Source organism: Schistocerca americana, chromosome X, assembly GCF_021461395.2.
Source record: "Schistocerca americana isolate TAMUIC-IGC-003095 chromosome X, iqSchAmer2.1, whole genome shotgun sequence".
NCBI classification, from domain to species: domain Eukaryota; kingdom Metazoa; phylum Arthropoda; class Insecta; order Orthoptera; family Acrididae; genus Schistocerca; species Schistocerca americana.
The window spans coordinates 782,527,023-782,544,103 of NC_060130.1; the positions used below are offsets into that span (position 1 = coordinate 782,527,023).

Here is a 17,081-nt window from a genome sequence, read left to right on the forward strand (position 1 = left end):
GATTGACCACAACAATTTAAATGCACTTTTCAATCACAGTAAATTATAAACAAGTCTCCAAGATCATTCTGTGTTCATAAGATAGTACTTTATGAAATCTGGCAACACCATACACCTTCTACACTATGACAGCAAGCAGCTTTGCTCATAATAATTCCTGTCTCTGAATAGAAACAAAACTGCTTTGACACCAGTTACTGCATTTACATCTTATGATATTTCATATTATCTTCAGCAAGAAACTTTAATTTTATTGTTTCAACAGAGCAAAACATTTTAATAGTTGAGATAACAAATGTGTGTAAATCCAAGATAACCTGCTATACCCAGTTTAATAAAGGAATGGTTCCAAACCAAATGTCTGCAAGGAGGTTCTATTGTTTATCTATTTGTTTCTCTTCTCAGGCATTCATTACCTTTTATTACTCTTTTCTAAGTTTTATTGTTCGTCATATTGCTCCTCACCGACTTGCCTCTGGTAAGTTAGTTTGGTTAGCATCAGGCCTTATTTCAGTTGCTCTTCATGTTAACAATGTTGCCTACTTCCCTACTTATTACTTCTGGGGTGTTTATATCAGTCAAAAAGCTGCTAATATGGATGGAGTTGTGATGAATGACATTCTGTGCAGATGGATGGTCAAACTTAATCCTCACTACAGTCTGTCTGTGGCAGCTTATATTTGTTGGCTGGTGACTGATGGCCATTCCCACAAAAAATTCATAATAATGTGCAGTAGTTGAACCAAATTTGGTATGTGGAACATCTGCTTCCACAAATGGCTTTAATTGGAAGAGAGAGAGAAGGTAGGTAATCCCTCTCAAAATATACAGAATCACTTTTCATCAGCTTCGAAAACACACACACGAGAGCGTGACCACACTCTCTCTCTCTCTCTCTCTCTCTCTCTCTCTCTCTCTCTCTCTCTCTCTCTCTCTCTCTCTCTCTCTCTTTTTCTCTCCCCCCCCCCCCCCCCCCATCTCTCGTCATGTCTACCCAGAAACAATCTCTAGCAGTCTTTTTCACTGTGCCTGTCTGCCACTCTACAGCTCCTCCGTTATCATTTTTGTATTGTTTTTATTCCATCCTGGATGTTCCACAGCTTCAAACATATTTTGCTGCAACATCAATATTTCCAAAAACCTTTAGATGTGAGCAAACTCCAGAGGAACACCATCAGAATTCAAAGCAATATTTTACAAGGTGCGGAATAAATGCAATGGGGGTGGGGGTACGTCTCTAACTCTGTTGGAGGGAACCTAAACTAAATGGTGGAAGCAAGCCCAACCTTTTTGGGACTCGCAAAAATCTCCAAAAACTGTCCAAGGTGATTACAAATGCAGAGAATGTTTTAACTCACTATTCTACAATTTAGTAGAATCTTTTTCTGACTTCAAGAACACAAAATTCAGTTTTCAGTTTTGATTAAACTAACATTCATTTAAAAGTACGTATAGGGTCAGTCACATGAAAATGAAACAGATGGAAAAAAAGTAAGGAAATTGTTTATTATTTCAAAAGTAATCACTGTAATTATCAATAAATTTATCCCACTGTGAGGCAAGACGGTCAACAGCACCATGCAAAAATTTTTGTGGTTGTCTACAGAACAATGGACGAACCCAGACAGGCACCTCTCCAGACGAAGGAAATTGACAACCACGAATGTCTTCATTCAGCATACCAAAAATATGAAAATGACACTGGAAGAGGTTGAGATTTTAGGGAGGATGTATAAGGGCTTCCCAGCAAAACTTCTGCTGCATAGTCAGCATAATGATTTTGGCAACATGTGCGTGGTCTTCCCATACAATTTTCATTTTGGTGCCCTGAAGAAAGATATTCATGGCCATGTATTTCCTTTGGCTGAAGAAGTGCACAACTGGGTACAATGATGGTTCCATAGCAACTGCAAACATTTTCCCATGAAGGCATTCACCATCTTGTTTCACAGTGGGATAAATGTATTAACAGTTATGGTGATTACTTCTGAAATAATACACAGTTTACTTTACTCCATCTGCCTTGTTTTCCATTTGACTGCTCCTTATAAAAGACACATTTTTTCCCTTCCCTTTAATGACATGATTCCACAGAGGTAATCACATACACTCCCCTAACAGTTACAAAATAGTCTTTTCACCCACATGTTCCTCACAACCTCTTGCACCATGGGTCATACCTCTTGAAAGACGCAGGTGCATACCTATCTCATGCATGTATACCATAATATACCATAACTACTTATTTTACTACTGTCACCAGTATATTCTGTCTTGAGTACATAGGAAATATATATCCAAATTGTCCATTAGTTATAGGTGGAGACTTTAATGTAGCACCCATTGACTGGGAAAATTACACGTTTATCATAGGGGGCAGAAGCAAAGGCTCGTGTGAAGTTATTCTAGGAGCGCTCTCAACATACAACCTTGAGCAATTGGTAAGAAAACCAACTCGAGATGGGAACGTATTTAGATATCTTGGAGACAAACAGACCTGATCTTTTTGAGGAAGTTAATCTAGAAGAAGGTATTAGCGACCATAATGTCGTTGTGGCTTTTATGTCAGTGGCAGCTCCAAGCATTCACCGTGGGACACAAAGATATTGAGTATCTTTGGTCGGAATTTATAGGTATTGTCCACCATGTGCTAGAGAAGTATGTGCCTAGCAAAAATAGAGGGGAGGGAAAGGATCCACCTTGGTACAAGAAACATATTAGGAAGTTGCTGAGAAAGCAGAGAATTTTGCATAGTCGTTTTAAACACAGTCACTGCCCCGCTGACAAACAGAAATTATGCGAAATGAAAGCAGCTGTCAAAAGGTCAATGAGAGATTCTACTAACAAATCTGAAAGCAATATGTTATCTACAGATTCTAAAAATAACCCCACAAAAAATTTTGGTCGTACGTAAAATCTATGAACGCTACAAATAATTCAACACCTTCTCTTGCTGACAGTACAGGTAATGTGACTGATGATGATAAACAGAGGGCCGAAATTCTAGACATAGCTTTCGAAATGTTGTTTACAGTTGAGGACTGCAGCACCATTCCCACTTTCAATTATCGAACAAATGCAAGGATGGCTGACACAGTGTTGAGTGTATCTGGGATTGTAAAACAGTTGAGATCCTTAGATGCCAGGAAGGCATCTGGCCCAGACAGTATCCCTGTAAGATTTTATGTTGACGGTGCTACAAATATAGCACCATTCTTATTCATCACCTATCAGACATCATTGGAACAGCGGAAAATTCCATGGGACTGGAAGAAGGCCCAGGTCATAGCAATCTATAAAAAGGGTAGGAAATTGGATGCACATAATTATCGGCCAATTTCACCTTCATCAATTTGTTGTAGAATCATGGAACATATTCTGCGTTCAGACATAATGACCTTCTAGACTCTGAGAAGCTCATCTGCAGAAACCAGCACAGTTTTAGGAAACAATGGTCAAGCGAGACACAACTGGCCCTTTTTGTGCATGATATACAACAGGCTCTAGAAACCGGCTCCCAGGTTGATGCCATATTTCTCGACTTTCGAAAGGCGCTTGACTCAGTTCTGCACAGTCACTTGCTCCAAAAAGTGCGCACTTACGGCCTTTCCAATGACATATGCTGTTGGATAGTTAGTTTTCTAACAGACAGGGAGCAGTATGTCGCCCTGAACGGGGTGGCTTTAACAGAAACAAGCGTAACTTCAGGTGTGCCCTTGGGCAGTGTAATAGGTCCGCTGCTTTTTATGATTTACATAAATGATGTGGTTGATGGTACTGACAGCGGCATTAGACTGTTTGGCAATGATGCTGTAGTCTACAAGAAAGTAGTATCACATGAAAGTTGTGAACAAATCAATGAGGATTTGCAGAAAATAAATGTGTGATGTAATGACTGGCAGTTATCTCTCAATATTAGTAAGTGTAATCTACTGCGTATAACAAGGCAAAAATCCCCATTAATGTATGAGTACAAAATAAATACCCAGTCTTTGGAAGCTGTAATGTCCGTCAAGTATCTAGGTGTGACTATTCGAAATGATCTCGAATGGAATGATCAGATTACACAAGTAAAGGGCAAGGCAAACTCTAGATTGCGATTTACTGGTAGAATCCTGAAGCGATGCAGAGGGAGGAGGAGGGTGGGGGGGGGGGGGGGGGGAGGGGGGGCGCAATGATAGTTTAGACAAATGTGGGTGTGATAATGGCTGTGTCCCTTATGCCTCTGGAACATAACTGTTGTTATAGTAGAGCTACTTGTTTCTTACTACACATTTTGAGAAGTCTGATTCATATATGTCGAAAAAGTGATACCTTACAGTTAAAACAACAGCAAATTCAATTACATACGAGGGGAGGTCGAAAAATTTCTAGCCTAATAAATAAAGAATGCCAGAAATTTTGTAAGACCAATTTATTTTTCAATATAATACCTGTGTGCACTAATACACTTGCGGGCATGCTCGGATAATTTCTGCAGGTCTTCGATTTCAAGTCCAACCAAGTGTTCACAGCATCAATCACTGCATCATCATTGTCAAATCGTCATCCTTTGAGATCTCTCTTTCTTTTAGGTTTGGGAAAAGAAAAAAGTCTGATGGAGCCAAATCTGGAGAATACAGCAGATCATGTAGCAATTCAAACCTGCAGTCACGTGGTTTCCAGTATTGTGAGGGCTTTGCGCACCAGTGCACTGTCCTGATGCGAAAGAACTCCATGTGCCAATTTTCTGCGCCTTTTTTCTTTATCTCTTCTCTCAAACGGTGCAGGAGGGTGCAATAGTATGATGCACTGATAGTTACCCTTTCTGCATCCCAGAAGACCAATGCCATCACCTTACCAGATGATATTTGCCCCTGGAAATTTTTTTGGGGGTAGGGGATGAAAGATATTTCCATTGTTGTGACTGTTGTTTTGTCTCAGGATCGAAGTGGTGAACCCACATTTTGTCCAGTCTCACATAACTTTCAAGAAAACCATTTTCATCCACTTCAAATTGACGGACAATTTCTTCACAACACTGTACACACTCTTGTCTCTGATCTTCATTCAAGTCTTTTTGGGACCCACCGAGATGAAACTTTCCACATTCCCAAAATATCCACAACAATGTCAAGAGGACACCCATAGGAGATTCCAAATGTGCTTTCAATGTGCTGCAACATTGTTTGATGATCCTGCACAATCGTATCGTGGATTACAGTCACTGTTTCATCAGTGGCAACAATGACAGGCCTTCCACTCCTTAGCACATCTTCCACACTCGTTCTTCTACGTTTGAAGTCAGACACCCAGTTTTTCCCTGTTGCACGAGACGGAGCACTGTCCTTAAGTGCATTCCGCATGTTCTCCGCAATTTCCTTCAGCATCATTCCCTTCAAATGAAGGCATTCAATGGCAGCACGGTTCTCAATTCCCTTGATATTCGGCATTTTGCTTACACTATGGTGTACAACACATCCTAGCAGTAAAACTAACAAAGCTGGAGCCATCAAATTTGACTTGCATACCCACAAAGGGGCACCATAAAAGTAGGTGGTGCTGTTTGTAAGAGACATTATGGTAACTGAAACCCTGGCAGATTAAAACTGTGTGCCTGACCGAGACTCGAACTCGGGACCTTTGCCTTTTGCAGGCAAGTGCTCTACCATCTGAGCTACTGAAGCATGACTCACACCCGGTCCTCCCAGCTTTACTTCTGCCAGTATCTCATCTCCTACCTTCCAAACTTTACAGAAGCTCTCCTGCGAACTTTGCAGAACTAGCACTCCTGAAAGAAAGGATACTGCGGATACATGGCTTAGCCACAGCTTCAGTAGCTCAGATGGTAGAGCACTTGCCCGCGAAAGGCAAAGGTCCCGAGTTTGAGTCTCGGTCGGGCACACAGTTTTGATCTGCCAGGAAGTTTCATATCAGCGCACACTCCGCTGCAGAGTGAAAATCTCATTATGGTAACTATCCTAGGCTAGAAACTTTTTGACCACCCCTCGTATAATGTTCCCTCCCTTTCTTTCTTTCTTTCAGGAATAATGACAAAATATTATCTGTGCTTGTTTTCCTAACACTTAGTTAGTACCCCACTAAAACAAAAATGGTATTCTTCACTTGTCTGACACTTAACATAGCTTCAACATAGAAAAAGAGAAAATTTTGACTATTGTTCCAGATCTTATAGTGCAATGTGCATTGAAACTTAATGGTGATTCTTAACATTGAACTTTTTACATGAAGGAAAACTTCTCTTAATTTTCTTCTACATTTAGATCAAGTTACTAATCCTAGCACCACACTGAATGTTTGTCACGATATTACTGTATGTTCATACAGTTAGGTTTAGGTTAACCTTTTGTAAAATACATAATATGTGATTATATGTTACAAGTTAAAACTGGTTTAACTTGTCACTCATAATGTATGCTGTATATACACTATACAGATTTAAAAGAAGTTGTTCTCAAATATATATGCCTCCCAGTTCAAGCATGGTTGTAACAAATCATTGCAAAAGTTAAGATATTACACCTGCAATATTCTTCTTGTGCAGTTTACTACTTCACCTGCACCAAGCAAATTCAAACGAATAAAGCCCATGTTGTAAAAAAACATAGGTGCCATGGGCAACATGATATTTTGCATAATGATGCAATATAACAATTAAAATCCAAGCAGTGTTTTGGAAGCAGCAGAAAACTTGGAGTTTGGATACTGATTGTACTGACTCAATACAGATATGAAATTATTAATAACCGCAAGTATAATTTTGGAAATATTAATTTGCATATAAAGAAGTGATAGTGATGGGATGATTACATTTTTCGTCTTCTTGATTATAATAACCCTTATTTCTTTACACAACAAAATAAAGAAAAGGTATCAAATATGATAATACCAAGTTGGCTAAATACTAAAACTATAGGTCTGGTTATTTCTATGAGTTAACAGAGCAACACAAGTGCATGAAAAATATGGTATAAATCCTTTAAATAGTTTTGGTTGCATCAATTTATTTTGGAGGCTATGCATAGCATTGGGTGATATCTCAAACATAGTGAGTGTGTCCTAATCAAAATTTTTGAAGTCTGAGTCAAACATTTTTCGGCCTATTAAACTGATTTTCCACTCGCATGTTCAAAGGCAAAGTTGTTTGTACTTCACATTAAACTGTCTGTCATATCCCCTCACAACTGACGCAGTAAGTTCTCATTTAGTTCAGAGGAATGCAAGGACATATTCCCACCTGAAAGAGGACCTTTCCTAGTGGAGCTATGTTTCAATTTTTTTTTTAAACATCACACAGTATGAACAGTAAATTTAGCATCTTTTAGTAATTATGAATGAGCCTAGTACACTCTAGTCATATTAACAACACATGCATATGCGTGTGTGTGCTCCCCCCCCCCCCCCCCCCCTGCGTGCGCGCGCACACACACACACACACACGGAGAGGGAGATTTAAGTTCACCTTGCATGCTTTAAACAGAAAAAGCCCTTTTCGAATGTTACTACATATTTACTGCAGGAGAGATGACAGTACAATATATGCAAAATATACTTTTATAAATCCGAAAATGGTTGAAGTGTTAAATAGATAACACCCAACACATTTCAAAAGTCAATGGACTATATCAATTGTCAACTGAAATGGCAACAATTATAAAAATTACAGAATAAATATATGAAGCAACTGTAATAATGCATAAAATCAATAATTATTGTGCAGTCACATAATTTATGATTTCATTTTTTTCCTTATTAACAATAGCTTTTTACATAATCAATACAAATCACAGCTATCTACAATGCATATACCATAACATTCCATTCAGTAACACCATTACAAAAAGAACAAAGTCCAAGAATTCAAAACTTACACTTCTAAAATTGGACAAGAATTATATTTATTTAATGGTTATTTCTATACGTCATAATGAAAGACATTCATGTAAAGACAACATCAATTTTAAGCTGTTACATCTTCTGAGAGCAGCTTTATGCAACACAGTCATATGTGTGTCCCCAACAATGTTAGTGAATAGAATAAAGATGTTAGTAGAATTTGCTGGAAAGTGCCAAAGATATAAAAGGCACTGCAGTTAAAACAAAAGAAAGTTCCACTGCAGACTGTGAAAAGAACTGGACCACCTGAACAACAAGAAGCACCATTCTCTGGGTGAAATAACACACAAAGTAGAAAAACAGACTGTTGTAAGATACACAATCACATGCAATATTGGAGAGAAAGTAGTTGGAAAGATGAATGACAAAAGAAAATTAGTGGGAAATAAAAACCACTGAAGCTGATCATGCTCTAATGCTAACTTGTAACAAACCAGTTTGCACATCGTATATCACAGAAGTGAATTTCTTAGCAATACTGTCACACAGCACCTTTTTCATTTATAGAGCTACTTCATGGAAAACTTAGCTTTTAATTTCTTTTTATGCTTTAAAACCACACTGAGTTGCCAATTAAACCCATTTCTTTATCTTCTTCTACTACAGTATTTTACTCTTAAAATTTCCTTTGCTCTCTCTTGCTTTCCACTACACTCAGACACTATCTATCCCATTTCTAACCAATATAACTTTATGAGCATATAAGAAATACTACGCTGCAGGAAAAGAACACACACAGCGCCCAGTTTATTTAGTGCATGCTGCTTCTGTAAACAGTTGTCAGATGCTACAAGAGTACAAGATAAATAAATACTGAAGGCATTCTTTAGTTTCACTGCACCACAGTTGTAATAATAGTTTAATTCTATATGGTACCCTCCCCATTTACAATAATTTAATTTCAAAACTTACCTATAATTTTTACATGTGTTCAAATAGCTGATATTCATATTAGGTTTCTATACCATGTTGTTTTACAATGTTTTAATCAATATAAATTTACAAAATTTCCACACTTTGTATAAGCTGCAAAAATAACATTTTGAGGTGTACACATCATCTACAAATGAAACTGGAACTAACAATATATAAGGTGTACGTTAGAAGTATTGACTCTGGCTGTTGAGACACTTGTCCCACTGTGACACAAAGCTGTGAAAGGCTGTCTCATAAAATTCTCGGGGCGGCGTTGTTAACCAGTTCCACAAGTACAGCTGGACGTTGTCATCCGAGGTGAATCATTTGCTGCTCAGAGCCTTTTTTAAGGGGTCCAATAATGACGTAATCACAGGGAGAGAGGTCCGGACTGAATGGAGGGTGGCTGAGAACATCCCATTTGAATTTCTGCAGGAGTGCTGCCACTGTGTTGGCCGTATGAGGCTTTGCATTGTCGTGGAGCAGAATGACCCCACGAGTGAGATTGCCTGGTAGTTTCAATTAGTTCACTTGGCGAAGGGTGGTCAAGGTTAGCAAGTAATGCTGGGCATTCACTGTTGACCTGTGCTGCAGGAAGTGAATCAGAAGGGGGCCGTCTTGGTCCCCTTAAAATGGCTCTGAGGGGCAAACGATTCACGTCGGATGATGCGTTTCACGTCGGACGACAATGTCCAGCTGTACATGCGGAACTGGTTAACATTGCATCCCCAGGAATTTTATGAGACAGCCATTCACTGCCTTGTGTCACAGTGGGACAAGTGTCTCAACAGCCAGGGTCAATACTACTAACATACAGGTACTGGTTTCTGTAATTATGCCTCTGGCTCATTTCTTTTTGAATACACCTTATAAAACTAGGTAATAACTGTCAATCTGTTATCAAAGGGTATGTATGATGTCACATAGAAGAACTGCAGCTGTAGGCTTCTTAGGTGTTATCTGTGAAACTGTACTTACTAAATATCTGATAGGTTACCACCTGTGATAACAGTGTTGTGGTAATCAAATTTAACAAAAAGAAAGGAATGTAGTTTAGGGTGTAGTGTCCCACTGCTGTTGAGGTCATTAGAAACAGGACACAAGCTCACATTGGACAAGGATGGAGCATGAAATTGGCCATGACTTCACAGAAGGAACCATCCCCTTAAAATTTAACAGTTGAACCAAAGGCTCTTACGTGCAATTTAGTGTGGACTGTACGATTCTGTAGAGACAAGATGCAGTGAAAGATAAGCTTCTGAGTCTATGAATTTTCACCTGTCACTTCAGGTTTCTTAACATAGAGCACATTACAACAATCCGACAAATTCTAGACATTGAAATAATTGAGATGTCGTACAACTAGATTACCACAAATACAAAACTAGCCACAAGCACTGACATTCACAAAGTGCTAAGAAAAATCATCAGATGTACCAGTTAGACATGTGAAAACCTCGGTCCACCTCACTAAAAAGGAGGAGATCTATGGTTACTACACACAGTCACTTCCAATTACTAGCTACAATCACATGTGCAGACACTAATCTATATGTGGTAAATAGTTGTTTTCTTTTTTAGTTAAACCTACAAACATGCACTAAGCATTATTTAACACTGTCTGTTAGAAGTTAGGAATGTTACAGACTGCTGCCAGCATTGAAGACAAGAGAAAAAATACTAGCTCATTTAGACAAAGATGGAAAAGCAAATCATCCATAGCCTTTTTGAAGGAACATCTTGCCATTTAAATCATGGTACATGAGAATATGGAACTGTTTCTGCTGAATATGTATCCAGTGTTGTGATCACTGTACTTTACTCAGTTCATATTGTTTGATATGTCACTGTGTGGATTTAAAACTAAATAGCAGCAGGAGAAAGTAGTGGTTCTCCAACTGAAAGTGAGTGCGATAATTCGCTTTGTTGGCGATGTAGTAGGCACCCCAACAATGAAATGTGAAATAAATACAGAACTAACTTGCAGTTCCTTATAAGGATGTTATCCAGAACATCCGACATTCACAGCCAAAGAACTATATGAACATTTAATATGCAGTACAGCTTTGACTTCACCAGTAACTGATATTTGAAGGGTATAACATTGCTGTGTGCCTCTGAAATCCAGCAAATTAATTTTTTTCTAAATAGATGTTCAGATGAGTACATTTCATGATCCTAATTTGTACATTTCAAAAGGCTCATTTCCATGAATAACAATGTACAAAATACTGTCTGATGGACAATCTGAAATGCACTTGTAGTTATCTTCATAAATATAACTTCATAAGCATGCTTATTTATGTGCAGCTTTCACTCATTAAATGATAGTACATGTATTATGACCAATAAACATTGCTATGTCTAAAGACTTTCTGAAGTGCTACTTTGAGTGGAAATGTATGAAAATAACAACAACTGGAGGATCTTTTTAAAGACAAACTTTTCCTCAGATACCACATTTCCCAATAAATAAGTCATAATTAGTACAACTGCATTATCACACTTAACTTATAATAATGTGACCTATTGTGATAATTAAATGGTTAAAAAGTATACAATGCTAATTCTACATTATTTCTAGTAATCTTATTAAAACATACTGTGTTGTGGAACAGGAGAGAGAGAGAGAGAGAGAGAGAGAGAGAGAGAGAGAGAGAGAGAGAGAGAGAGAGAGAGAGACCGACCCCTACAGCTGCAGCAAACAACTTACCATAAAGTAACACTGTAGAAGTGTATACATAATTGGGAGCAAGGGACACAAGGTAGCCAATTATTAGTTTGTACCATGTTGGGAGCAAAATTTGTTTTGTAAACGGGAATACGCATTACATTTCTTTGTCAGTGAAATTATTTTTATGGACTATGTAGAACTGGATGCTGATTAATTTCTCTGAGCAAAACCATAGTTACAGTACATAAGTTTATGGCACTTGCTTATTTGAGATTTTGCATCTGCCACTGTCCATTTAATAAGCGAAAAACCACAATTTATTAATGACTTTAGCAACCTGCTACCAATTTGAAGGTAAAAAATGAGTCATGAATGTGACTAAGGAGGATATACTGAGTGAAATGTTGATTTACATGGGCTCTTGGAGGAAATTACAGATGCCAAGAGCATGTACCTGCGTTACGGGGCCACATGGGAACAGCCATTGGTTGCAAGTTTGGTCTTGGAAAAGTAATTAAGAGATGAGGTACTGTTGCAGGGTCTGAACAAAAGAAATAAGAAAAATAATATCACATTTACATGATTAAAAATAGTACACTGAAATAATCTCAGTGCATATTGTTAGTAACACACAAAACTGGGTGTCAGTGGGAACCTCACGCAGCTACATGGAAGTGTTCTGAAATAATGTAGCAAGAACTTCAGTTAAAAAGATATGAATTTGTCTAGCCATCTCCAATGAAATCACACACAAAAGAACTAATTTTGTTTTATTTTCAGGAATGGTTAAAATTCTGACTTAGCAAACACATGCAGGTAGTACGATCCTATAGCAATGTATCTGGATCCTAGTGGTAAACTTTTTAATGACAATTACTGCCACCACCTGCAACCTGTGAATTTAGTTATGTGCCCATTTAAGCATGTTCAGCACATTACTTGAGATTCAGAAGTCCATTTCATTTCCTTAGTCTCAAGTGATGGCTCACAAATACATCTGGTTCACAACTGCAACTTATCTGGGAACTTTTCATAAGCAAATATACAGTCACCATTAGTAACAGAATGTGCTAAAAGTGTGTACTTTATAAAAGAAATCAATCTGCAATATGTTACATTACAGGATCCTGCACTTTTTATATTTTCACCCACAAATGATGGTGCTGTGATATCATTATTATTTTAAGGTATCATTAAGCTTTTTATAAAAAATAATCAACAGCAGCCTAATTTGAAACGGAAACTTTTTCACGTAATATTCTTAATATACTGACTAACTTTTCATTCAGATTGTTCAGTATGCTTACAGTCAACTGTGATGGGCACAAAATATTCTTTCTATCTTCCATACATTCATCATTTTAGAATGTTGCACATGTGTTATCAAGAACAGATTACAATCAGACTGTACATTATCCTCTAATTGCAAATAAAATTTTATTTTGGGCTTATTTAATGTACAAATAAGATAATATAGTTAACATACACATTTCTGAAACAACGAATGCCTGTCATCAAAATTCATTAGCTACTGACAGATCCTAATCTCCATCATGAAAAAAATGAGCATAATAAGCACCAACCTGGTTAACTATTCAGATAAAAATTGTATACAGGAATCTCACTTGTCACAATGCTGATCCTGCATCCTGGACAAGTTCTACATTCAATTCTTTAATTCCATGTGTGGAATGAGGCCTTTCTCTAGAAACATTAAGTTCATTCATCTTTCATGTATGACCACGGAGATGCTCCTGTCTTTACTTTGTTACTATAACCCAGTCCCAAATTTACAGCAAATATGAGAACGAAGATTTGGTTAACACAGATCAACGTGTTTGAAAACACCCAGTTTTATGTCACACATTACATATTTATTTGCCTCATTAAAGATCATGCTGAAATGTGGGTAGGTGAAATATGCTGGATTCTCACCTGCCAAGACTTTCATCCGCTGAAGAGTCATCATAATCCATCAGACGCAACAGAAGCTCTTGGCTGCGTGAGTCAAACACGATGCTCTGGGGGTGCAAGCAGGCTCACAAACATCAAAGCAGTAATGCCACACACAGTAAATATGCAGTATACTCATAAAGCAAAAACAAAAAGTATTCATTAACCTCATATGCTAAAAACCACCTAATCTTTGGGATGATGACATACTTTAAATACAATGAAGAGTTTTAGAACAGTTCATGCATGTTTCAGGAAATTAAATGTGAAATTGCAGTTTCGGGGACATGACAGCTGTGTTTATACAAAATTTGGGATATTAGAGGATTATTTGTAACAACTATTTAAACTGAATCTAAGGGCAGTTAAAATAGAGTTAGATGCCTCTTCAAAACATCTATAAAGAATATAGACTGTGTCACCTTGTACTCTTAAGCATAGTATAGTGAGCACATGAATAGTAATATTATCTGCTGCGATTTACAACCAAGTTAATCCCATTCTAACTGACAAATCTTAGTGCATTAAACTCTTACTTCAGACAATAAAGCATTCCTAATCTACTAAATTGCATAATTTGCACAATAAAGGGCAGCTATCAAACAAAATGGAGTAAAATATATGCATATAAAATCTAAACTATGAAAATTTACATCGGCTCTGAAAATGTGGTTTTTTAGTTTCAGTATTAATGGCAGTCTTCACTGAGGGGAGCATGTACTACAAAATATGAATCACTTACTACAAAGCACTTGACAAGGACCACCAACATTAAACCTATTTTTAAATTAATTTGATAACAACAAAGCTAAAACAGCTCACTGTAGGTTATTAACTGCATGACACTCATTACAGATAAAGACTGAAGTAGTTTGGTCTGCATGCAATGGTATCTAGTTTTCAAACAAGCAAAGTGAGTCACACACGAAAAGATATCAAATTAAATTTTGGGTTCAAACTACAACTGGAAATAAATGTGTGTGGCTGTCTTCCCTTCAGTGAATTGTTTTGGGAAAGTATTGGTGAGTTTACTTAAGAGATTATGAAATAAATTACTATTTCAATTTTGAAAGTCCTTACTCTCTTAGAGAGTACCCAAGAAACTGCTGCCCACAACACCCTAGCCATAAATCATAAAATAATTTAATTATCTAACAAATTCTATTCACCTTATCCAAGCTTTTAAAGGAAATTTTCTTAGTTATACCCAGAAATTGGCTCTGACATTGTGGAAATGTAAAATATTGTGCTTCCAAAATAGGTCCTGGGGATGGAGAGAGAGAGAGAGAGAGAGAGAGAGAGAGAGAGAGAGAGAGAGAGAGAGAGAGAGAGAGAGAGAGAGAGAGCGGGAGGGGGGGGGGGGGGGGGAGGGAGGGATAGGGTACTGTATGTGAGAAAATGAAGGGGGTGAAAGTTTCTTAAGGTAACCCAGACCTCTCTGCTAGCAATTCAACTCAAACAACTCAACTCAATCCATTGCTTTGTTACATATTTATATTTGTCTTACCTTTCTTTTAGCTCCTGACAAAAAAAATCACTGAATACAAAAGCTTGAAATTATAATAATCAACTTCTGTACATTTAAGTTTGGCCGATACCAACAGTTCCTGTTTACCTAATTCGCAAGTACCTGGTATATTTCTCCCTATTTATGTTTTCTAACACAATATTAAAAAATACATTTTAATTAAGTTTTCCAACACAGTGATAGTCAAAATGATGGCCAATACTTGCAGCATGCAGTAAGTATTTTTCTTTTTTTTAGTACATGCAGCATTCTGTTTCGTTTAGTTTTATACTTGCATATTTTTAACTAAAAGCAGAAGTACAAAACAAATATCTTGGTGGTATTTGTGGAAAGCACATGAAGAATCAAGATTTACTACAGATCAATCATAACAGTACTGAATAATTTTAATGTATTAGGCTTTTTATTTAATTATCCCTCTTCTTCATGAAGATCAAACTTGGACCATAAATGCCTAGATATACAGAATTCCAGGTTTAGAAATGGACTCTAGCACTGAATTTGAGTTATGTTCTCTAGAGGTATAATAAGCCCATGAAACAGACTTTCAGTGGGCTACTGTTTGAATTTCTCAGGACTGTTGTTGATTGGTTTGTTCTCTATTGAAACTGACAGGATCATTGTGCCCATAACTTGGTGGACAAAGAATCATAGTCACAGAGCAAATGAAAATGTGAGAAAGTAGCAAAATGAAGGCAGGTAAGGGTTTAATGTCCTTTAGATCACTAGGTCACCAGAGACAGGAACAACTAGTATGTTATAAGCACACATAAAACAGTAATGCTTTCCCAATTTCAAGCTTAGGCTTAACAATTCCATTTAACATTTAATATTAAGGCACCAGAAAGTAACTTATCTCCTGCTATTGGTAATAAGTGCACTTGGCTAACACCATGAAAGAGTTGCAAATCTTGTAATCATCGTTTAGCTAAAACCAATTTTGTTGAAAGCACTTTTCTTTAAGCTTAACATTTAGGCTTTTCCTTCACATCATTAGTGCTAAATACAGTAATGAATTACAACATCTTGTGCATTTTTCAAAGCAATGTAGATTAAAACAGATATTGTATCACTAAGGACAATTTATTTGTTTTATTTTATGGCCAAAACAGTTTCTCAGTGTCTATATTCGAAAATGGGAGGTAAACTACATTCCACACAACAGCAGGTCTTTGACAATGTAAATATTTTTCAGTTGGCAAGGAAAGTAGTACTTCTATTACATTCTGAAGGGATTGTACCCCTTCAGAGTATCTACACTACAGAGAACTGCCACTATGTATACATAACAGACTCTCTGCCATGTCTCATTAACAGAGATCATCATTATCACCCTAGGGTTGAAACAAGAACCAAGGGTTGTGGACACAGACTTGCATTGATCTGTGACCATGAGAGTTGGCAGCCTAGTCTGATGCTGTAGCCTAGAGTGCACACTGTGAGAATCTAGTAAGGGCAGTTGACCCCACCCTCTAGGAAAAAAAAAAAAAATTTTCACAAACTGAACTTGGATCCAGTAAAGCCAGACGGACAAGACACAATAATTCAGCAGCAGTCTGAAGAAAGCAGAACATGTAATGGACATTGACTAACAGCAAGTGTTCTCAGAGAGCTATTTGTGGTGAAATTTCCTCCTCCACTTGTAGGCCAGACCTCAGGTATGGGTATGCTGTTAAGAGCAGCTCAGTAAATTTACAGCCCGGTACATTCCAATGTTTCCCTAATCTCTGTCTGAAGCTTTTTTATGTTTTTCCAAAGCTTCACAGTCTCATCACCAAAAATTACTTTTCTCACAATAATAAATCCATCGCTGAATTATTTTAACTTGCAACAGAGGTGCAAGTTTTATCCACCAATGTTACAATTCCCAACCTTTTAGCACACCAAATCATACAAAAAACAATACATTTTGGAAATATTTATGATGCAGTGCAGATCAATAATTTTAGCTACCTGGGATCTACTTTAGAAAAAAAAAGAGATAAAATTAAATGTTGAATTTAATAAAGGAATTATTAATAGTCAGAAGGTCACTGGGACCCTAAGCTCATTTTTATGAAGAATGACTGTGATTAACAGAACTAAAAGAATCATATTCAAGTTGATATTATAGAA

At 37.2% G+C, this 17,081-nt stretch overlaps 1 protein-coding gene across 3 annotated transcripts in view; it reads right to left on the reverse strand.

Moving 5' to 3' along the window:
* LOC124556827 (extended synaptotagmin-2-B) overlaps positions 1-17,081 on the reverse strand; it is a 193,944-nt gene that overhangs the window by 84,801 nt on the left and 92,062 nt on the right. The window contains exon 9 of one of the 3 annotated variants that reach the window (XM_047130841.1): positions 13,421-13,506. The exons of the other annotated variants lie outside the window; for them this stretch is intronic. Within the exon in view, the coding sequence (XP_046986797.1) occupies positions 13,421-13,506 (86 nt within the window). The remainder of the gene's footprint in view (positions 1-13,420; positions 13,507-17,081) is intronic. 3 annotated transcript variants of the gene reach the window in all.